The 24393-nt window shown below is 38.4% G+C and overlaps 1 protein-coding gene and 1 long non-coding RNA gene across 4 annotated transcripts in view; one reads left to right on the forward strand and one right to left on the reverse strand.

Annotated features, from left to right (window-relative positions):
* Positions 1-24393, forward strand: part of LAMA3 (laminin subunit alpha 3) — a 111065-nt gene that overhangs the window by 48303 nt on the left and 38369 nt on the right. For all 3 annotated transcript variants that reach the window (XM_072034793.1, XM_072034792.1, XM_027451936.3), the window contains exons 24-40: positions 657-757; positions 866-1019; positions 2447-2607; positions 4554-4662; positions 6800-6897; positions 9229-9394; positions 9800-9926; positions 10014-10153; positions 10508-10623; positions 11140-11351; positions 12990-13194; positions 15748-15892; positions 16647-16787; positions 18195-18359; positions 21375-21476; positions 22506-22589; positions 23570-23800. In XM_072034793.1, the coding sequence (XP_071890894.1) occupies positions 657-757; positions 866-1019; positions 2447-2607; positions 4554-4662; positions 6800-6897; positions 9229-9394; positions 9800-9926; positions 10014-10153; positions 10508-10623; positions 11140-11351; positions 12990-13194; positions 15748-15892; positions 16647-16787; positions 18195-18359; positions 21375-21476; positions 22506-22589; positions 23570-23800 (2457 nt within the window). The remainder of the gene's footprint in view (positions 1-656; positions 758-865; positions 1020-2446; positions 2608-4553; positions 4663-6799; positions 6898-9228; positions 9395-9799; positions 9927-10013; positions 10154-10507; positions 10624-11139; positions 11352-12989; positions 13195-15747; positions 15893-16646; positions 16788-18194; positions 18360-21374; positions 21477-22505; positions 22590-23569; positions 23801-24393) is intronic.
* The window catches only part of LOC106015492 (uncharacterized), a 58731-nt gene continuing 51411 nt past the window's right edge, over positions 17074-24393 (reverse strand). Inside the window, exon 4 of the long non-coding RNA XR_011807597.1 lies at positions 17074-17201. This is a non-coding gene — a long non-coding RNA (uncharacterized lncRNA). The remainder of the gene's footprint in view (positions 17202-24393) is intronic.

Raw genomic sequence — 24393 nt, forward strand, 5'->3', positions numbered from 1 at the left:
AGCTTCTTGAAGCACAGTTTAATAGATGATGAGGAATATTTTTATGAAGTCACCTGGGATACATGAATCTCCCTTGCAGAGTCAAACACAGTTGAGCTGTATGCAGGTGAATAGCATACATGGGTGAAAACTGTGCAGAGCCAGCTGTGTATTACCAAGCAGCACCTGTGCAGCGCAAGCTTATACAAACTGATTCTTTTTTCCACTCTACTGACTGGACCATTTGGCTTATAAAGCAAGAACAACTTTGGGTTAGAAGATAGGTGTTTCTTAGCTTTAAAGCTTAAGTAGGAGGGGCCTGTGCTTTTAGATTCAGACGCTCTGGACTTCACAAGTCCTGCAAGGCACAGATGTAGTGGGGAACCTCCTTTATGAGCACCATCTTGTACAACACATGATGGGATAGTGGATGCAGAGTTTCCCTGCTTACAAGGCAGCTGCCTTCAAACTGTCTCTGTGAAGATATAAGCATTTACCGTGACACATAGGGACGTCGCTGGCCTATACAGCAACAAAACATTTATGTATGTATTGCAGATATCCTTCATAAAAATTATTTGTGTGATTGGTTTTGTGCATTGCTACATTGTGAACGTCTGGAGAAGTTCCTTTTGTAATTTTCTGCATGGTCTTGCATTTGTTATATTTGTTCCTAGGATTATATGGTGCTGTTACCTAGTGATTATTATGAAGCATCCATCTTGCAGATACAAGTTACGGAGCCTTGCACCTATCCTGGACGTGTTTCAACAGAGAAGTCAGTATCTATGCCACAGAATAAACCATTGCTTTGGATTATGTTGTTATTATACTGCTGCAATTGAAAGCAATAATAATTCTGTGTTGTGTTTTTGTTTTGTGTAAGCTGCTTGCTCTATCAGCATTTGCCACTGGGCAGATTTTCCTGTGTCCTCGGTTCAGAGGTAGCATATTACAGACGTGGGGGAGAATACAGAAGAATACCTGTTCGGCAGCCAACTCCTGATCAACCAGTGATGTCCCATATCAGTGGAAGAGAGGTGAGATTCCTGCATGCTAATCACAGTTGCATCTGCACTATTAACTACAAAACTACTGGTCTGAAAAAACAGTGGCAGATTCATGGCTCAGGATTTGCAGATCTGTAACTCATCCCTAAAACAGGCTCTGTACTAAGTTCTATATTTTATACCGATCCATGTAAACAAATCAGTATTGTCAGATGTATAACTATGACTAGAGAGGATGTTTTGCTCTGAGAAAAGTATTTAATAAAATAAAAATCCCTGTGTTTTAGGCATACTGTCTAGTTCAGCATATTGCTTAATTGTAGTAACAATGGCAAAATGGTTTGTCAGCAGTCATGGAGTATGTATGTAACTCCAAATTCATCTTTTTTTGTTGTTGTTGTTGCTTAAATAGCTATAATTATATAAAATATTTGCTTTAGTAAAGAACAAGCAGACGCAAATATGATACTGCTGTGGGTCCACTGAAAGAGAAACATGTTTCATGAAACCAAAAATTATACTAGAAGCATATTTATTTTTTTAAAAAAAGCTATTTTATCAAGTCCATGATAATTAAATGTAAAGTGATTGTGTCCTCTGTTACTGTGTTCTGACAGTTGCTTTAAAAATACCAACTGTGCCAATGATACTTAAATGTCATAGGCCCTGGTGCTTCATCACTGATGTGTGTGCAAAACTTTACTGTTATGACTTATTGCAGTGAAGTCAGGATGGCTGTTGACAGAATTATTTGCTTGTTGAAAAGTTCACAGCCTAAGGACATCTTGAGAAAAACATCTTATGTTTGAAAATAATTACATAGCCCCCTGTAACAAAAACCTGTGTAACCGCAGCACTTTTCATGCAACTACTTCAAAGTATTTTTTGTAAAATATTATTTTAACCAACTTGCACAGGTAAACTAAAAGAAAAATCTGATGTTTCAGAAAGTGGCAATGGCTATTTCCTGGAGATAATGCTCTCAGTCTTTGTAGGGAATCAGTGCAAAGCGCTGCAGTACTAGGAGTTCTGTTCATGGAAATGTTTACTCAGCGGAGAATTAAGAGTCAATTTTGATTTGTTTTTTAAAGATAGCTTATAGACGAGGGTGACAGTTTTTTAGGAACATCAGATTTTCCTCACTGATAGTTTATACTGCCAAGAATAGAAATAATAAGCCTCATTTCCTAGCCTTATCTTGCAGATCTGCTGTTATCTTCCTAGAGCTGTTATAATGGCAGCTGTTTCCTGAATCTGGTTGACTCGTACTAGTGGACAAAGTGATTATTTATAAGCACTGCTTCCATTCTGCTGGACTGCCTTTTGCTGAGACAGCGCAGGGCTGGCCTTAGGCTGATGAAGACGGGTTAGCTTGCAGGGCAGGCAAAGGGAGCTTCCTGCAAGAAGAAAAGAGAGTGAAAAATCTAATTTTTTTTTTTTAATGATGCTTGACCTAGGTCAATTTACAGATGACCATAAATGTTCCTCAAATTGGTCGCTATGTTCTTGTTTTTGAATATGCCAATGAAGATGACCAGTTATACACTGCTGAGGTAAAAATAAATAGCCCGGGACCTGTCACAGAAGGCCAAGTAAGAATATACAGTTGCAAATACAGGTAAGAATTTCCAAAGTGCTTAAATAACCATTTAGAATATAATTATACTTTTTATATATTGGAATCCATTTTACTGCTGTTATGTTGTTCAAATTTTAGGGTGATTTAAAAGCAAATACATAATTCTTTGGGTTGTACAGATTTTTAAGTCTGTGCAGTCAGCACATTAAATATTGCTACTGCTTTAGTGAACTTTTTCTGTATAAAGGGGTTTTTATATGCACTTGTAAATCCTTATAAACTATTAATTATAGAGTCCAGTAGCAGAACATCCAGCAGCTCTGTTGGCTGTAGATGTTTGCACTGTTTATGCTTGTTTAGTTAAAAGCATGTCTGAGGGTTTTGACTATAAAAAGAAAAAAAAGTAGCAGCCAGTTTTACAAGAGTGTTTCCACCCCTCTAACAAGATTTGCTGAAGCAAAGGTATGCGTTTCTCTGAAATTTTGAGTAGGCCTCAAGCCCTATGTTTCTTTATCCTTGTTGGCTACTGAGGTTACTGCAGATGTTCCAGAGATTTTGTCTGTCATAAGTGGATTGTCTTTAATGGTTGAGCAATTCAGAGTATGACTCAAATTAGGATTGTGATCCCACAGATGTTTGTGCCCCTAGGAGTGTCAGGGGGCTACTGACATACATAATTTTTTTCTTGTGAGCCAAATGTTTGACAGATTGTAGACTTAGGGATATTCAGGATTTTCATCAGCATGTTTGTGATACAGAACAGATCTCTGTGACTTTGCCAGGTCACTGCTCTTATTTTAGCCTGATATATAACACTTTGAACCCCAAGCTCTTTTTTTTTTTTTTTTTTTTAATTAAACACATTTTATGAACTAATTTTGAACTTGTTTGCATGCATATGTTATAAACTTGCTTGTGAAAAGACTCAGTAAATCCCTTCTGCTGCCATTCTGCATTGAAACCAATGGTGCCACTGCAATAAGCTGCTGTGTCATCTATCCTGAGCAGGAAGATACATGTCTGTTAAAAAGAAAACAATCAAAACTGCATAATGAAGTTTGTCATAGAATCATGAATAAAGTATGCCAGGTCTACTTACAGCTCTATCAGATCGATTATTCCCAATAAAACATTGGAAGAGAATGGATCCCAGATTCACAGACATTCTCAGTTGCCCAGTTTCTAGTGAAAATCAGAGACCTCTATTCTTCTTAAGTGTCCTTAGCCCTGAGATGTCCTTATTTCTGAGCTGTGCTCTGAACAGCAGTGAAACTTCAACATTCTCTGATTCCTAGAGGAGAAATAGGAGGAGTTGTATGGTAATTACAGCTTCTCACCCACAGCATGCTGGCTGGCTTTGCTGAGCAGAAGAAGCAAAAGAAATTAGCATCTTGTATCATAGAACCATAGAATGGTTTGGGTCAAAAGGGACATCTAAAGATCATCTAGATCTAACTCCCCTGTCATGGGGACATCTCCCACTACGTAAGGTTGCTCAAAGTCCCATCCAATCTGTACGTGACTTCCTCTTTTAGGAAAAGGGAAATGTTTCTACTTTTGGAAGCCTGTAGAGATCATGCTCCATGAGCAAGGCAGAGTCCCAAGTCTTTAGTAAGATTCTTCCTCTTAGTACATGTTGGTCTTAACTGAAGATGTGCAGCCGATCTAAGATTGACTAGAGGCACAGACCTACATCTCAGTGTACTGCTAGCAGTAGCTCAACTGGAGAACTAAACAAAGGTCAGGAGGTTTGGACTCTGTGCAGGCAAGCTACACAGGGCAAGCCACATTTCATATGTAGTGCTTCCTTTGTCTCTGCAGTGAGGATACTGCATTCACCAGTGGCTGAACATAGTTGTTTGCAGGTCCAGCAGAATGACTAGGTGCCTGTGGTGAGGCTAACTGGGCCTCAGCTGAGCTACACAGTTGCACAAACAACATGGCAATGCCAGGAGGCTAATTTTTAATCCTGCTTTCTGTCTCAGTTTCCTTTGTCGCAGTGTTGTTGTGGATGACAGAAATCGTATTGCAGCCTATGATCTTCTAGCAGATACAAAGATACATCTTAAGGCATCATCAATTAATTTTCTTCTGGTAAGCTTCCATTTTCTTTCCCTTTTGTAATATTTGTTCCCCAAGTAGGTAAAGAGATGTGCTTTTCTCTGTATATTCACAAGCTCTGCGGTGATGTGTGAAAGGATGTATATTAGATTCTTCAAGATGTTGGTTTGTATATAGTCAGAAGATACTGAGTCAAACAAGAAAGGCAAATCCCTGTTTATCTTTTTTATCTCTGATCTTTGCAAGGGTATTTCCAATTCTGTTATGCTTTATTTCAGTTGCCCTCTGTTTTGTGCATGTAAACTTTAATTGAAAAATACGGTGATAGCTTTTTTCTTCGTTACGATATTTTTCCCTTTCCCTTTCTTTTAATCTTCAAAACAGAGGCATTTTCAATGTCTCTTACAAAATTTCAGATAATAAGTGCACTCATTTTAGAAAAGATAGAACTTTTAAATGCTTTGAATAAAAAACCTTCACTGCCATCTTTTGGCCCACACCAGTAATACATTTTTCTGGATACTGATTTCTTTTTCTAGGTTGTTTCAGTGTTTACCATTTTAGAAACATGAGGCCAGTTACACAGTTGGTTTAAATCCAAAGTTAAAACCAAAGTATAAACACAAAGTTGTTCCATGGTACTGTTAGGATTGGCAACTGATGCATACTTTCTTCATTTCCTGAGGCAGCATTCAGTGTGAACAAATACCATTTAAATTGTGTGGTAGCTCCTGGTAGCAGTTCCTGTGCTTAACAAGATCCATACCCAAAGGATATCGATATTATTAGGCTGTATCTCCACATATGGAAGCTTCATGATAATATTTTGTCTTCCAAATTACAGTTTCCTTTTTCTAAATGACTTGCTTCAAGATTGAGATACAGAAAAATATTTCCCTGCGTTAAACTTAAACGCTGCATTTACCATAAGATGAGAATGAGGCAAAGAAGAACTTGTGTTGTATGGACATTATCTATGGGGTCAGCGTCTTAGCAGATTTGGAGTTAAAGAACCCCTGTTGCACAGAATAAAGGAGAAAAGGGGAACCACTCTCACTGCTGGAGTTCAGAAATCTGTCTAAATAGTCTAAATAGTAAAGGGGAAATGGGACTGTTGAGGTCAGCTTTCAAGAGGGGCTCTAACAACTTTATCTCAGACAGGTGCAAATGAGCCGTCTAAATCCAAATGATGTTCCACAGTAACTTTTTATCTGCTCTGAAAGTACAGTTCAGATCTTCAGAGTCTACCCTTGTTCTGCTGCAATGGGCTGGAGACCTATGGGTCATTACAGGCAGAATAAGCTTAATGCATGCTGCCCAGGAAAAGGGATTTTTGGCACTCTGCCTTCTAGCTTATAAAGGATTTATATTCCATGCTCACTTATGCTAAAACACAAGTTGAGCTCCTTTACGACTGCTTCTAAAGCAAATCACTTTGCACATAAATGCATTCTCCCTTTTTTTAATTGCTATTTGTAACTAATATGTAGTGCTAGTTACCTTTATCAAGTGCTTTTTTGTTTCCTTTTGAAGTAGTTCATGCACACATTTTGTAACCTGCACTTACATATTTCGGAAGTGCAAGTAATATCTTTTTATTGGCACTAACTGTTGTATCTACCTACAAGCCATGCCTTATGTCAAAAAAAAAAAAAGACCAACATTTTTTAAACTGAATTCTGAATCCACTGGAAGAAATCTCATAGTCACCAAAGCTCATTTCTAAGGACTTTGTGTGAGCAAATATTACTGCCTGCATTTCAGAAAGACTAGGAATTCCCCCAGGGTCTGAAAGTCTTAACAACACTGATGAGGGCTTTTCCTTCTGACCCTTGTTCTGTATAATCGTGTTCACCCTTGGCTAGCTTCCGACCCTGCAAGCTGGTCTTCTGTGATTCCCATTACCATACATATGCTTGCATTTTAATTTATTTAACTTCCCAATAGCTAACGTTCCCTGGGAAGGACAGAAAAATACTTTTAAATACTGAGACATTCAGGTGCAGGTAGGTAAGGGATCCAAAACTGCTCACAAAACCCATAACAGTACATGGGTTGGGACTTAGATCTCCCTATGCTAACATTAGTCTACATTGTTCTCCTTTCAGGCTTGGCCCTATTATTTATTTACAGTATTAATTGCTAATTGTACCTTGTGCTTATTTTTCAGCACAAGATTTGTATTATATCAGCTGAAGAATTTTCTCCAGAATATGTGAATCCTAAAGTACATTGCATAGCCATTTACAGGAGTACCCATGATGGAAGGTAACTTGCTTGTTGTTAACCTTTATATTTTCTGAAATAGACCGTCAAGGAGAGACTAAAGTGAATTTTAGTGCTTTTAAATGAATCTTTGCTCAGTGACTCAAAGGTTGTTTGTTGACCACTTTTACAAGGTAGCATTTGTAAAAATAAAAAAAAAAATTAAAATAATTGTACTGGTAATTGAAAGCAGAAGTATTAGTGTTAATATAGACAGGCTTTATGCAAGATGTTGGTAATACTAGTCTTTCCCATCTGAACTACCGAGTGCTAATGCATTAGAATACACAAGTATCTCACGTGCTTTCTAGTATAATAGATGTCCAGGCTGGAAAAATATTGCTGTTTCTGTGGCAAGCCATGAATTAACAGGCCTGAAATACTCACTGTTCTGCTTGGACTTTGATTCTGCATGTTACTGCTTCACCTGTTTCAGAATGGCTTTAATTTCTAATTGGTAAGGGATATGAATTTCCTTTCAGGTATCCCAAATTCACAGCTACACCAGCAAAATGTAGCAGCCCCAAACTACTCAATGTGTAAACCCCTTCTTCACAAACAAGACACTCCCTTCTCCCCCTCATTGTGGGTCCTTTGTGATAGGTGATGCTAAGCGTGCCCTCAGCGTTCGTTGCTCACAGCAGATCCTTCCCCTCCTCCTTTATACTTGTGTAGTACCAGTAGTTGGAGTACTCATATGCAGTTGGGTCAACACAGGTCAATGTCCCCTTGTTACTGAGAACATTTGAACCGAAATGTTCACTTCCTAATTAGTCACTTCCAGATTCTGCAGAGCACTTGCTCCGTCCTGTTGGCATTCTTCTCTCCATGTGTTTCGTTCTTTGCACCAGAGAGGAAATATCATTGCAGTTCCTGAATTAGGAAGCCCCACATTTCGATTCCTGTTGCACCTCCCTGGATGTCCTTGTGATTCTAGTCCTAAGTTGAGTTTTTTTTTTTTTGTTTTTTTTTTTAACCCCCAACTGATCTGACAATGAAGGGAGCCTCAAAGTAATAGTAAACTACATTTGCAACACTTCAGAGGCAGAATTGGTGACTAGGTCTAATGGTTTTCCAGATGGTGATTTCTAATGGTAGTTTCAATGGTTGAACTGAAATAGGAAACAGAAAAATCTGGATATTAAATTGGATAAAAGCATGTGACTGCACTTGGCTTGCAAGTGGGCATAGCATTGAATTGCAGCTCTAATTCTCCTGCTGTTCAGAATCTTACAACTGAGAGCAGCTTTCTAACACTGAAGATAGTTGTCCTCTCATGAAGGGCATTTGACATTCTTGGGTATTTGTACTCTGAGTAAAATGGGGAAAGGAGGCTGGGTGAAAAGCATGGTATAAAGTCAAGCTAATGTAGATATACGTACCTTTTATTTTATTTGGTTTTATTTATTTATTTCTTAAATCACTTGCTGTACTTGCATAGTTTACTGTATATTTATGGTCTGTTATTAAGACCGTTATCTGGCAGCATTTTTGCTTTCCTGAAAGTGTTCAGTGTTCACCAAGTTGAAAGATTCAGAGTCTTGGCTCAGTTTAATAGTATTATAAGTGGATGCTGCACGTGGTTTCCCACACAAGCCTGGCAAATACATCTCAGTCCTGGCCCTGAAACGTATTTGCCATTCCAGTTCTGGGCCTGTCTTAAGCAGAGATTAATCATTGTCTGCTGAGTACTTACACGAAGTGAATAAATACTAGTGTGAAACCCCCAAATAACATTTTTTCCTGCAGTCTTGGAAACTACTTCTCTCAATCAAGTTCTTCAGACTTAAATATACCAAGGAAGAAATAGTTAAAAACAACAGTGGATGAAAGGGGATGTTTTCAGGGAGCACTGTAATTTATTTTGGCTTCACCTCTACAAATATTTGAGTGTATACTTAACTTTTAAGTACTTAAGTAGTCCCACTGGCTTCAATGGGAAAACTCTCATGTTTAAGGGATACACCTACATAAATATTTGTAGAACTGAAATTTCAACTGGTGAATGTAACTAACTGGATTCACTAACAATTGTATTTTTAACACCTTTGGTTCCCCTGGCAAACTCTTTTTATTGAAACTGTTCAGGTTATGGAAATTTTGAGTGAATAAAAGCAGTCATGTACATTTTCCCCTCTGTGAGTTAGATCTATACCTCTTGTTTTTCATTTATTGATCATAAAATTCCAAAGAGTAACAGTGGTTACTACTGTGTTATTAATTGTATTACATTCTAATGTATTAACTTCTGGGAGTTGACTGTTTTTTTTTCTTTCATGATGCTTAAGGAATGCTCCTGACCACAAGAGTAATTAATATAATTCTTGTTTTTAGCGTAACATGCATTCCATCAGTGTATGATACTCCACCAGCGGCTTTGGTTTTGGATGCATTCAGGGATGGGAAAATTTCTGAAGTACAGAGAAATATACTCCATGATCCACTGAATGCCCCTTTACCTTCTGACTCAGTTAACAAAGTCATCCTGACATCATCGCAGGTAGTTCACATTTTGAAAATACTGTTTCCTAAGTCACAAATTATGTTCTTAGTAAAGGTGAATAGATCAAGCATTCTAAGAAAATCACAACTAAATTATAGGATAAAAATATTGCAGATTGAATAAGCCACAAATATAATATATAGAAAGAGAAACAAAAATGCCAGCTTCTTTCTAAAGCTGTAGTAGTGTCACAGACTGCAGAAGTGAATTACATATGCTTGGCATGCGAACAGATAGGAGCATGCAGATGCAATGCCATATCCTTTGAAGGTATTGCTAACTTCCTGAGAAATGCTAAGCCGCCTCTCTTCTGTTGCAACTAAGCAATACAGAGCACAGTTCATGAAATGATGAGTATTTCACAAAACATATATACCGTTAGAGCTGTTCTTCTTTCTGCAGAACCAGATTACCATGAGTGGCAGAGTGCCCCACCTGGGCAGATACGTATTTGTGCTACATTTTTATCAGCCAGCACATCCAACGTTCCCTGTGCAGGTGCATGTGAATGCAGGACGTGTGTGGTCAGGTAGGCTTTCAAATTTGATCTAACTTCATTCTCCTCTCGGCTTTTTGGCACTCAGGTCATTATTTGGCATTGTGCTTTTTCTTATAGGTTCCATCAATGCTTCATTCTGCCCTCATACTTCTGGATGTCGGGATCAGGTGATTGTAGAAAACCAAATTGAGCTTGACATTTCTGAACCTGAAGTCTCTGTTACAGTCATTATACCTGACGGAAGAATGCTGGTTTTGGTAAGTTTATTGCATAAACATACTTGGAAGTATTCTTCTCAGTTTCACCAGCCATTTAGAGACAATTTTAAATTATCAATTTTCAAATTTTCAGTATTTTAGGATCTCGTACACTAGTTTTGTTTTTACTTTAAATTTTAAGATATCATACAGTATTTTTATTGTATGCTGCTTGTATTCTAAGTTCAGGGAGATAGATAATGAAGTATATTTCCTACCCTTTTGCTTAAAGTGTTAGCATTTTTGGGAAAATCCAGAATTCATAATGAAGTAATGTTTAAATATATAAATGCCTTAGCTTGTTTCTTTTGTTTTTCTCTGAGATGTACAATCTAGCTTTTTTGTTGTTTTAAGGAAAATGTCTTAGTTGTTCCAGCAGACAACTACAGTTACAAAATTCTTGACAAAAAGACTGTGGACAAGTCATTTGATTTTATCAACCAATGTGGAGGAAACAGTTTTTATATTGAGTAAGCATCACTCTCTGAAAAACTGAGCAAGCTAGGATTTAATATTATTTTCACTCCATATTAAAGAAACGTATAAAATCCCCATCGCTCTGCTACATTCAAATGCTTTTCATGGCTTATGCTGGCCTTTTAATTTTCCATGAGTCATTTTTGCATGACTTTCTATTGCAGATGAAATGTAAGGGTAGAGCTTTATTGCTCACAGTACAAAAGAGGAAAATCTGTGTCATCTCTCTGTCTTTGGTATTTCCATCTTTGGTATTTCATATTTTGCTTGGCATGTCTGAACTGATAAGACTAATACGAGCACTTCTTTGAAAAAAAAATCTTATCTACATGAGCCACTTACTACTAATGCAATTACTTTGTGCATATCCTTGCATGTGTACTGACACCTTCCATATTTCAAATAATTGTTTGAAAGACAGGACCCCAATTTACTGAACCACTGCAAAGCATTCTCCCAGCAGTTTTCAAGTGGCATTACTAACGTGATTTATATTTCAATGTAAATAGCCCAGAAAGATCATCAGCCTTCTGTAAGGATTCTGCAAGGTCACTAGTGGCTTTCTACAACAACGGAGCAGTGCCATGTAATTGCCATAGGGAAGGTGCCATGAGCCCCACTTGCAGCCCCCTGGGAGGGCAGTGTATGTGCAGACCTAATGTCATCGGTCGTCAGTGCAGCAGATGCCAAACTGGCTACTATGGATTTCCATTCTGCAAGCGTAAGTACATGCTCTGATGTATTCAGTGCCTGACCTGACCTTAGTTATTTTATTCTCAGATTATACTGCACAGGCAGTGACCTCACTTTTCTTTGTAGGGCTTGACCCTGTAACAGGCTGGTTGAGCCGTCTTAGGTTTAGCATAGCGTGGTGGTTTTACTCAGGTGGGCAGCTGAGATTCAACCGCCCTCTCAGTCCCCCTTCTCAAAAGGAAAGGGGGAGAAAATATGATGCAGAGGGCTCAAGGGTTGAGATAAGGATAGGGAGATCTCTCAACGGTTATTGACACAGGCAAAACAGACTCAGTGTAGGGAGATTAGCGAAATTTATTGCCTATTACTAACAATCTAGAGCAGTGAGAAATAAAGAAACTAAAAACACCTTCCTCCCAGCCACCCTCTTCCACCTCCTCCCCCAAGCGGCGCAGGGGCACGAGGGCTGCGGTCAGTCCCTGATGCTTTGTCTCTGACGCTCCTTCATGGTCACTCCCTGCCCCTGCTCCATGTGGGGTCTATCCCAGGGGATGCCGTCCTTCCCAAACTGAGCCTGTGGGGGCTGCCCACAGGCAGCAGCTCTTCAAGAACTGCTCCCATGTGGACCTATACCACAGGGTTCACTCATCCCCAAGCAGCAAACTGCTCCAGCACGGATCCCCCACGGCTGGGCGGCAGCTCCCCCCAGACCCCCTGCTCCTGCGTGGGCTCCTCTCCACGGGCTGCAGCTCCGGCCTGGGGCCTGCTCCTGCGGGGGCTCTCCATGGGCCGCAGCCTCCTCCAGGCCACATCCACCTGCTCCACCAGGGGCTCCTCCACCCACGGGGGGGCTGCAGCGTGGAGATCTGCTCCATGGGGGACCCATGGGCTGCAGGGGGACAGCCTGCTCCACCAGGGGCCTCTCCACAGGCTGCAGGGGAACTGCTGCTGCCTGCCTGGAGCACCTCCTGCTCTCCTTCTGCACTGACCTTGGGGGCTGCAGGGCTGCTTCTCACTCCTCTCTCCCAGCTGCTGTTAACCAGCAGTTTTATTTTTCCCACCCTTTCTTCTATCTGCTCTCACAGAGGCACAAACAACATCACTCACTGGCGTGTCTCTGGCCAGTGGTGGGTCCCTTTGGAGCTGGCTGAAACTGGCCCTTATCTAACATGTGGCAGCTTCTGGATTCTTCTCAAAGAAACCATCCCTGAAGCACAGCCCTGCTACCAAAGCTTTGCCACCTAACCCCATTACAGTCTTAGATTTAGCATAGCATAGCTTTCAGTGTAATGTAGATGTAATACCCTATGTTTATTAATGTTTCTTTGTAAAAATGGTGCCCTTGAAACCAAAGCTATTTGTTGTTTAATACTTGGCAGGTTTGGGAAGCGTTAATAATTGCTGTGGTGAATTTAAGCAACCATTCTGTGGAAAATAATCAGGCTCTCAAGATACTCTTTGAAACTACAGTTACATAATTGGTTTCCGTGACCTTGATCGGTCTTAAACTGAAATCATTTTAATAGTTGGAGTTAAACAAGCCACCTGGGTTTAAAACTAATGAAAGAGAGAAAATGAAACATGTTGTGTCTGTTTGTTTTATATACAAATTTTAATAAAAGTTGATTATTGTGGATTAATTTGTGTAACTTTTTTTTTGACCTAGTGTGCAACTGTGGGCAGCGTCTTTGTGATGACATAACTGGTAAATGCATTTGCCCTCCTCGAACTGTGAAACCAAAATGCGAAGTGTGTGAGAAACATTACTTCAGCTATCACCCTCTCGCTGGCTGTGAGAGCTGCAACTGTTCAGAAAGAGGCATTATTAATGCGGCAAGCCCAGACTGTGAAAAAAACAACGGGCAATGCAAGTAAGTTTGGACTACATGCATTAATAATGTTGCATGAGTGGTTTGCTTTTTTTTTTTCCAGGTATTTGGAGGATTCGGGGAACTTTTACGATAATGAGCAAAGATCTAAGCAGTGCTTGGTGGTAGCTAGAACTCAGTTATTACAGGAATTTATTACAGGAATACATGCAATGCTTAGTGAAAATTTGGTTTGTGCAGTAACGAATGGTGGGCTTTGGGATACCCAAGCATGCATCATTTGCCAGTGACATGCTATGTCACTTGCAGTAAGTCACCAAATCTCTGTTCATCTCATATAGCTTATCCAGTGCCCAGATATTAGTGACCTTGGACCAGAACTTCTGACTTCTGGCACGTGCATCATCTATAATTGTGTATGTTATCTCCCAAATTGTTAAAACTTTGCAGTTGACCTTCCACAATCTAATGTGTGGGTTTAAGTCCAGTAACGTTTTGAAGTACTGTAAAGCTTGAATATTTGCAATGAGTTTTGAGAAACTGATGATAGGTGCTGTGTGTATGGAAACTACTGTTCAATTGGAGTGACAGACAGGGCCCTGTTATGCCCTCTGTATGACATATGATTGTTCTTTTGTATCTCAGCATGCTGAGCTGAAAATTGATTCTTTTATGTATTCTCCTATTTGTATTGTCTAAAATATGGAAAGCATACAGCTGTAACTCTTGGGAATTTTATTAAATTCAGATGCTGTCAATATTAATGTAGTTGAACATTCCTATTACTTCCTTGGAGAGGTGAGTCCTTAAATAGCAAGTACAAATATGCGGGAGCCAATATGTTGCGTAAGGCCAAGGTTAATTCATTTTGATTGGACTGGCTATGTTTTTGTAGTGTCCAAACAAAGAGAAATATGGTCTTTGCTGCTCTGCCATTAGTCCTGTAAATATGACAGAATACTCATTTTCAGAGAATACTCTATTTCCTGAATTTAAAATAATTTCTAAAGTCTGTCCGTTTCGTATGAACTGAATGATTATTTTATACCAATGACAAAACAGGAAACTTCTTTCATAGATAGAAGTCAGGATTCAGGGTTAAGGTGTACCATATTCTGCACGTCCTGGTGCACTCTACGTCTAATTGGTCTCTACTTTCGTTTTCCCCATAGCTTGCTCTTACAGGAGGCAACCAAAGCTGCACAAAAAATAAATAAAATACATAATTCAGTGAAATAAAATCTATTACTTTAGATATGCTAAGCCCTATCTTTATGCTTGTGTAAAATTGAGGGCAACGTTTGCAAAAATAGTAAGATTTCCTGTTTCAGTGAAAAGCTGTATTGCCTGGTTATAATGGTGATATTTCTCACATACAGCCCAATTGGTAAGATAAATGAAATGTCTACTTATAAGTACAATAGTTCTGAAGCAAAACTTGACTTTTAACCAGTGTTTTTGGACTGATTCTACAGTATATAGCCAACTACTAGATTCTGATTAATACTTTTCCTTGTTTGGATTACATGAAGTTCAAAGTTCCCATTTAGTTCCAGTTATCTCTGTGTATGGGTAATGCATTCAGAGAGACTCTGAGAAACCTCGCCCATTGTTTGATGAACTGAGTAATTGTTTTCATATTTTACATGAAGCGCACCTTGTCTGCACACTTTAACTGTTTATATCCATTAAGTTTGTAGCATTAGAACACGTATAAATTTGATGCTGAGAGCAAAAGAAGATTCCGCTAAATCTCTGAGCATTTTTACAGTTTAGTTGTAAATTACATGATTTAAAAATGTGGATGGTGGTGGTGGCTGGCATTCTTTATCAGTGGGTCCTTACTTTCTTGAGACTTTTGGACTAGTAAAGATAGATTGTGAGAATAGGCTAGTATAGACAGGAGCAAGAAAAATTGTCAGATTTCATGAAGAAGTTAGTTCCAAAGGCAGGAGGAATGAGCTGCTGCCACGGAAAGGTGTTTTCTGCTGTCTCAAGCTTTGTTCGTAGCTTGATAGTGGTTTTTGCATCATCTATATTTCTCCTAAATAAATCCAAAGGTTTCAGCCCTCGCTGTCCCTTCTGAACAGTTGTAAACTAACACAAGACTTGTAGCAGGTTGAAGTCCCCGTAATTATTCATATTCCTGGGTTTCCCCACCTTTTTGTTAGCAGTTGAGTCCCTTGAGAAATGCCCAGTCACATCCTCCAGCTGTAAATCCTCTTCCAATTGTGCTTACCCGTATTAAACATCCATGTTTCACTCTTTGGTGTATAGTGAGAGTAGTTCTGTGCTGCAAGGACTGATTAGCTGCAAAAGTCTAATTATATTGTGAGCATTTATCTTACGAAATTAAATCCCTTCCTAATAATTTCTATGAGCACTATGAAACATTGCAGTACTTCTCACCATTCAAACCTGAGATCAGTACCAACCTGCTGCTGTTTCTTCTTGGAAATCATAAAGCTGTTTCACAGCCATGCAATTTCTTCAGAAAGCTACCAGCCCTTTGTTTCAATCTTCCTTTCCTCCTTCCCTCTCTCCATTCCTGCCTAACTCATTGGTTTTCTCTTATTTGTATGTTTGTTGATAAAGATGCAAACCAGGAATAAAAGGACGGCGGTGTGATCAGTGTGCTCCAGGTACTTACGGTTTCCCAAACTGCGTGCCATGTAATTGTAACAGAGATGGAACAGAACCAGATATTTGTGATCCCCATACAGGAATTTGCCTCTGCAAGGTCAGATAAATCAAATTATTTCTGCATTCATAAGCATTGTTTGCACATCAGTGATCATTTCATATTTAATGGCATGGTTAAAGTGATTTTATCATTTAGAATTAAATGTAGCTGTAGAAAACCACCGCACCTTGCAATATGTGTACAGATTATCATGATAGCAGATTTTTTTTTCTTTTAATGAGTTCAGTATCTGTTTTATGGGTAGTCTTAGTCTTTAAAGTATCTGACAGTGCTACAATGTAGATGTCCATTGATTCCCTGAAGCGGTTTGTACCCTGCATAGATCTGCTTTATGCATCTGCATCTCAGTTTTTGGATGTTAACCAGGTTCCAGGCTTTTTTTAGCCATATTATGTCGGTTGACATTTCACCACATCATTATATCCAGAAAATCTTCTTTTGTTCTGATCTGCATAATTAAATGTGATAAATGTGAACTTTCACAAGAGACCTTTTATATTGTAGGTTTTGAAAAGCCAGCAGGAGGGCTTTGGCAGGGAAGTTACCAGCTGTCTCTGACTAATATGTATTACTCAGTGGTTCACTTAATAAACTGGAAAGACAGCTCATAACTAAGATAGTCTCAAAGAAATCAATTTTATTTGCATTTAGAATATGGTGTACACAGACAGTCACACGTTTTCATTCATGTTTCCATATGTTTAAATATTTATTTATATGCAGAAGGCTTTGGGAGCCTCACAAAACCAAAAGGAAAACTCTGAGAATTCTTTCAACTGTGTTTTGACAGGAGAATGTAGAAGGTGCAGATTGCAGTGTTTGCCGACCAGGATCATTTTATCTGGACCCTTCTAATCCCAAGGGATGCACCACTTGCTTTTGTTTTGGGGCAACCAGCAACTGTCGCAGCACAAATCGTCGTAGAACCAAGGTGTTTTCATTAGTTTTCTTCTTTGCTGTCACGAACCTACATTTACTCCATTATGGAAATGCCATTTTTCTTCCAAAATTCTACATGCTATTTTATTAGTTGTGAAGGATGGGAAATAATTTGCAAGTAATGGTGCAGTTTTGGTGCAGCATCATTAGGACTTAGGTGTAGTTTGAATGTGCCCATCAGCAGAAATGGCCTTTTTCACCTGTTTGCTTACAGATTGCTAGCTGGACTGAAGTTAAGCTAGCTATCTAGTGCTTTATCTTCAGACACTGGTTCATCATTAAAGTCAGTGGTTCATCATGCTTTGATAAATGCACATGTCATTTCACATCTATATCACAGGCATGTCTTGAAACCTAAGAAGTGTGTGGAGGGTTCCTCGGAGAAGTAAAAATTGTCCTTCTGTCTCTGTTTAAAAAAAAAAAAAAGATATTATCAAGGGTGAGAAAAGGTAGAAGCCAAAATAGGCTTTAAAGTGTTAGCAACATGAATGAATGGTAGAAATGAGGTAAGATGATTGAAGATGTAAATAAGTAAATGAATAAATAAAAGTAATAACTGTCTGAAACAATGCAAGAGAAAGAGAAGGAAGAAGTAGCACCCTAGAATGATGGATGTTGATCTTAGTTTAAGTTTAGGATTAGACATAGACTAGATGTAATCCAGATCATGGCACTTCATTTTTTTACAAGCAAAGATGAAAATCTGGCCTCAGTGAAGTCAGTAGCTAACTTCCATTGGTTTTTAGGAAGATTTCGTTTAGACTTGTCTTTAGGAAAGACTGTTCTTGAAAACATATCTTTTTGTGCTGTGGTTCTGAGAGCTGTTCAGGTACATATGCATTATGCTTTCTTTTCCCCAGCATATTGACAAATAATAGGATGTATGGTCTTTAACAAAACAAGAGCCAAGAACATAAAATGTGCATTATTAAAGAGCCAGAATATCAGGCTACATTGCCTGCCTCCCCAAAATATCCTGCAATGTCCCTTTCCTCCAATGTAACCTATCACTAAAAGGTATCAGGTCTTTCAGGTTAGTGTCTTTGGTTTGATTTTTAGAATGGACGTAAAAAATGAAGCTCCAAATTGTGTCCTTGGGTTTATCTACATAATTCCCAGTCACCTCCAGAAGCAGCTAGTCTTCATGTGACTAAAGACAGAGTTTAGTTCATAGCTGACAAGCCAAATGCTGGCATCCCAGGTAGCTTTTGCACATCTGTCCCTCTTAAGCTCTGTTTTGAGATCCTTCCAACATCCATTGGCAAAGATTTTGGGCTGCCTTTAAAGGAGTTGAATTCGTGTTTATGGAATTACAGTCTGAACAATTTCCCCCCATTCCTTAGTGTTGGTGAAGTTTAATAAAGGATGAAACAAACTTTTATTTCATTTATTTCTTTAGTTTGTGGACATGAGGAACTGGCGCTTGGAGGCAATGGATGGAAATATTGATATTCCAGTCACTTTCAATCCAGTCAGTAATAGTGTAGTGGCTGATGTTCAAGAATTGCCTACTTCAGTGCATAGTTTGTACTGGAAAGCACCACCATCTTACCTGGGAGAGAAGGTAAATGACACCTAACTCGACTGTTTCAATGTTTCAATAAAATGAATTTGTTTTTGTCAGCATTGTTGATAAAGAGTCTCCTAGTCTTTGTTAGATACTTTTCTCTCTCCCCTGACTAGAGTCTTCTCTCTCTTTCCTGACATGCCAGGAATCACAACATTTGACTTCTGAGTAGAAGGTTAAAACTATAACCAGCAAAACAGAATTAATACTTCTTTTTTGTGGGTGCCAGGGAGATCTTCATGTGAGGAGCATGGTCAGGAGCTATGGTTCAGAGGTCTATCTTTCAGTTGAATGACCCATTTAGTTAGGTTGTTTTTTTTTTGCTTATGTTATAGAGTCTCCTGCTGCAATGTCAAAAAATAATTTTCCAGAGTTACTTTAAGCCATACTTTATCTACTGTAATGTCAAACCAGAAGAACTTCTTATTGTTCCCATAACAAAATGTAAAGCAGTCAATAGCCTTCTAAAACACAACTGTTAAGAACAATGCTGATTTTTATATTGCATGTCATACTGTCAAACCAGACATGTCATGATTTGCTTTTATTTAAAATGACAACACTGTAAATTAAATAGTTTGTTTGATTCTACTTTTACCATGCCCTGTGTGCAAGTGTATATTTTAGTAGATACTAGCTATACTCCAGTAGGAAAACTAACTAAAGAAATGCTATCTCGATGCTAGTTTTACAAGCTCATAAATACACCAGTCATTCATTTTATTGTTCAATATGATGAGCGTAAATGCTATTTTCCGTTATCTTCAGCATTTAACTAGTTCAATTGCAACATAATACTTAGCATAATATATTTTCTTTCCTCTCTCTGTTTACAAAGTTAAAAGGGAATCAAATATAAAATGTGTAGCAGTGCAGAAACTAACAGTGAATGAGAAATTCAGTTTACATAACCCACATTTTCTTTTCCTGTGTATTTTAAAATTCTGTTTAGTAGAGCACTTTTAATGTTAGAAAATAAATGCTGTACATATAGAATACAGAGGGCAGTTGATAATACCAATGTTTTTGCATTTCCCCAAAACTTTCAGAAAAAAGCACTACCATAACAGCTCATCATATGGCACAGTCCTAAAATGTGTGTTAAACAGAAAATGAGCTCTAACTTGAATTTTCTTATATTTTTAAAAAAATATACAGGATCATTTTGATTGTGTTGGCAAAATATAACCGATGTTCCAAATTATGATTTTGAAAATGCTGTTGGCAAAAGTTAGTAGCTTTAATTACAGCCCTGTGATCCAAGGAACAAATTTCTCTTCACAGAGATCTGTGTTTTGTTTGTAATACATTAGAATACATAGAAACAAACAGAGCAAATGGTGATGTTTACCTGCAGAACACTGGAACCTGACAAAGCAGTTCTTTCTGTGCCAAAACAAGCACAAGCTATAAGGGCAAACAGCAAAGGGTGCAAAACAAAGTAATGTGTCTGTGGCAAAACACTTGGTTTCAGCTTAGCTGTTTGCTGTGTGCTCTTTTGACTGAAGTTTTGGCCCTTTTTTTTTTAGTTCTTTTTTTCTTTTTAAACTAACTACTCACCTCTGTAGACCCTCAGGTCAGTCAGATTTCCCTTATAGCTAGTGATGTAGCATTTATTAGACAAAATCATGATTTAGTGAAGTATTTTCAGTTCTGGTAAGTGCTTCTTCTGACGATCATTCCAATTCAAAGTGCCTGGAAGATTTTATCCTTAATTTTTTTATGGAGAGTATGCTTCCAAAGGGAAGACGGTAAATTGCCTATATATACTTCAGGCATAAAATTTTCTCAAATTTATACAGTGGATGATATCATTTTCTCTCATAATCCAAGAGAGAAAGGGAAATTTGAAGTGTTGAAGATTGCTTCATGAGAAGTTGGTAACAGAAATAGGACTTTCTTGAATTCAATCTTCTCTATCCCAAACACTGCAGAGCGTCCTGCATGGGCACTGAGACATCAAGCCACAAGAGGCACTTAGTAGCTTCTTCAAGGTTTGTGTTTCACCTAGCACTTGCTGACAGACTCTTCTTGGAACAACAACTGTTTAGGCTGTTCCTGGAACATGATTTTGTCTATGTATATTTTGAACTGAATCACTCATACACAACCCAGGGAAGCTATTTGACAAATGATTCAAACTTGCTTGCCTCAATCTTAGTTTTGTGCAGCAGTGTGTTTATTTCACTGGAGCTAAGGCCTTCTGTGTTCACCTGTAGTTCAGCCAAAAGACGGTGGGTCTCGGCTCAACCTGCAACAATAGTCTGTTATCACCTTTCTGCAATAGAGCTGATACCAGTAAAACTCTTGTCCTCCAGAAAGTGAAACAAAGATTTCCTGATTAGATTCTTACTTGCAGTAAGCTGATAAAATTCTGGGAAGTGAGAGCCCCTTTCAAACATGCTTAGTCTTACTTTATTTTTATTCATGTCTGTTCATGAGGTATACACTACCAATATCATTCTCAGTGTGATGTCTGCTCTTGGTGACCCAAAGCTGTTCTGTAGGGCCTGGGGAAGAACAGCATTCATGTGAATGTGTGATTTCTCCACAACACAGATGGTGTGATTTAAAGTATGGAAAAAAAAGTAGTGCTGGTAACCACCCAGAGAACAGTAGTAAGTACTACTCAAAAAGTAATTGTAGAATCATTAAGGTTGGAAAAGGCTTCCAAGATCATCTGATCCAACCATCCCCCTACCACCAGTGTCACCCACTAAGCCACGTCACCAAGCACCACGTCCAACCTTTCCTTGAACACCCCCAGGGATGGTGACTCCACCACCTTCCTGGGCAACCCGTCCCAATGCCTGACTAGTCATGTATGTGACTGATGTTGGATACACAAAGTAAATAGATTAAAAAGGAACTTCTTCCAAGCAACACATATTTGGTCGAAAACCTAAAGAATTAATGTATTAAGGTGGAATAAACTTGAATACAAATTTATATTAATATCAAGCAACAGTGCAGTAGAGTATCACTGATCTGATTGAGTGCATTTTATTACAGCTTTCTTCATATGGTGGCTTCCTAAGTTACCAAGTGAAATCTTTTGGCTTACCTAGTGAAGGCATGGTTCTACTGGATAAGAAACCTGATATACAACTAACAGTAAGTTTTGAAATACTGTTTTTTTCTTTCAGGCAATACCATGACTTTTTTGTTTCCTGACAACTATGGCAAATTTTGCTCCTAAAGTGTGCTTAACTTTTATAGCAACTTGCTACATTTCTATAAAAGTGATTTTACTGCATTTTGCTCAAAGCTATCAACACACCTCACTCTGATGCCAAAGTAACATATTATTAAGCATAACTGACTTCAGAGCAAATGAAAAGATAAAACAGAATTTTCCCTGTAAAATGCACCTGTGGAAAAATATTAATTAATGTCTTGAACACTTGGCAACAAGTATGGCCTCAGCTATGTAAAATATGTCCTTGATTCCGTATTTAATTTATCTCATTTTCTTGGGAGTTTTCTTCAGCATAAATTTAAAGATAATCATATGGCTTGAATGGACTGAGGAAAAATGCATTTTATGTATGGTGAAACTTAGAAACTTCTACTGAGTGTTTACATTCCCAAGAGGGTGGTTTTGTTTCTTGAGCACATCAAAAATATTAATTCAGTGTTCTAGGATTCTGGGAAAGATGCCTCCTGAGGTTCTTCGCAAAGTCATTTGTGCACTAGGATGTAAGGTCAAAGAGTGTTCCTCAGTCCAGAATTGTTTTTATTCCCCACCTTGTGCCAGTCAAAAATTTCCAAGGTAAGTAAGCTCTTAAGGATGATATCAAGAGGCATCTCCTTTTCTAAAAAGAAGGTGAGGACAGCAAAGGAGACTCTGAAAATATAAAAAATGTTTTTACTCAGAAGCGATAACTAATTCTTGTGAAAACTGGCAAGCATTAATTTAATTCTCTTTGTGTTTTATTTGCAAGCAAGGTTGTTAAAAGACAAAGGTAGGGAAAACCCTGCTGACAGTAAAACACAGTGCTTACAAAACGACATACAGGTACTTTTACTTGAGTTTAATTCCCCAAATAACAGGATTAACGTGTTTCTCCAAATGAACTGCATGTGAACACTACCATAAAATGTGATGAAATGGTTTAATATTATGCATTCATTCTTACATAGGGCCAGCAAATGAAAGTTGTTTATATGGATCCTAACAATCCACTGCCTGACCGTCAATATTATGGCCGTGTGCAGTTAGTTGAGGTAAGAAATGAAAATGGAATGGCCTTCCCTTTTCTTCCCTGTGGTACATTTAAAAAAAAGATGCGCAGACAATACATGAATAAATACCAGATACTGGATAATGTTAATGAACGTAAATTTCAGTACTATAGACCATAAATATAGACCACATTTTCTTCTCTCTTCACTGTCACACTGAACCTAGGTTCTGGTTCATGCCACCTAATTTTAGCACCTCTAATTTAGGCATCTTGTCCAACCTAGTCCTTAGCATTCTCTCCAGAGACAGTGGAGTAATACTGAATCAGTCACCAATGGAATATGACTCATCACAGCCCCAAATGTGTACTTAATAGGGATGGAATGAATTGTTATCTGTTTTCTTCCTCTGACTCTCAAAGGAGTCCAGGTGCCTAGTTTAGAACGGGTTTCCAACATTTAGGGGAGTTAAATTAGTATGGATTATTCCTGCCTTAAATGTGTGCTCAGAAAGTCAAACTAAGTTATTTCTGCCTCATCTATAGGCAAAAAAAAAAAAAAAAAAAAAAAAGTTAATGGTTCTTCCAACCAAATTAGATTTTCAGTTACACTATGTGTATTAGTAGCTTGTAAGCATGTGAAGGCAGCTTTCAAGACTGGATTTCTAGTATTTTAGTTACTCTTAAAAATAAAAGCAATTTTAGTTGGTAATCCCTCAAAGAAATTTGGATGACTGAAGAAGAACCTAAATGCTTCTTCACTTTTTGATACCTCAAAGCCATACATACCTTGCAAAGCACAGAATACAACCCTTTTTTTGCTCATTGTTCCTTTTCCTGCCTTTGTTTACATTCATTATATTTATTTTGCTGACATCTGTTTCACCCCACATCACTTGGGACTATAGAGGTCCTAAAGTGTTTTTTTTTTTCCCCCCTCTTTTTCTGGCATCCTGTGTGCTCTGCACATTCTCTTTTTAAGAAACTGCAGAGCTGTGCTCATTTTGTATCCTTAATGTGCAGGGAAATTTCAGACACGCCAGCAGCAATAACCAGGTATCCAGGGAAGAACTGATGATAATCCTGTCTAGACTAGATGGTTTACACATCAGAGGCCTCTACTTCACGGAGACTCAACGATTAACCCTTGGTGAGGTTGGGCTGGAAGTAACCACCAGCACAGGAAGTGGCAGCATTGCATACAATGTAGAGACATGCTCCTGCCCTCCAGAGTATTCCGGTGACTCATGTCAGGTAGGAAATGTTTGCCTCTGTACTTCACCATTACCTTCTGTCTTGCCTACAGCTATACATACTGGTTTAGTTAGAGGAACAGGCTAGTTATTAAGGTACTTACACAGTTCTTTTAAGTGTGTGCACTTTTGATGGCTCAAACACTTTCACTGTCGAAAAGGCACAGTAAGGTTATTCAGCTCTTGATTGCCTTTGTGGAACTATAAATGTCATTTTGCATGTTTAAGGCGCTATAATGAGGTCCAGGGGAAGTAACCCAAACCAAGATAGTACTGAATAGTTTCCTATTCTGATAGACTGACTAACACTTTTCCTATTTTTATAGGAAAATGTTTCAAAGCTGAAATTAATATATTTTTCAAAGTATTTGGAGATATTTTTATGAAAGATAATGTAAACATTGCAAAATAATACCATTACTATGGTGAAATCCTAGCCTTAGTTGTGTATCCCATCCCTGATGCTGTTCCTCTATCTCTAATTCTTTTGGCTGATGCTTTGCTTAGCTTACAGCTCAACTGTTCCAATGGGTAAGTACCCAAAACAGCAGAATAAAGTAATGGAGAGTGTACAAATAATGGAGAGGTAAGCAG

The sequence above is a fragment of the Anas platyrhynchos genome, chromosome 2, assembly GCF_047663525.1.
Source record: "Anas platyrhynchos isolate ZD024472 breed Pekin duck chromosome 2, IASCAAS_PekinDuck_T2T, whole genome shotgun sequence".
In the NCBI taxonomy this organism is placed as follows: domain Eukaryota; kingdom Metazoa; phylum Chordata; class Aves; order Anseriformes; family Anatidae; genus Anas; species Anas platyrhynchos.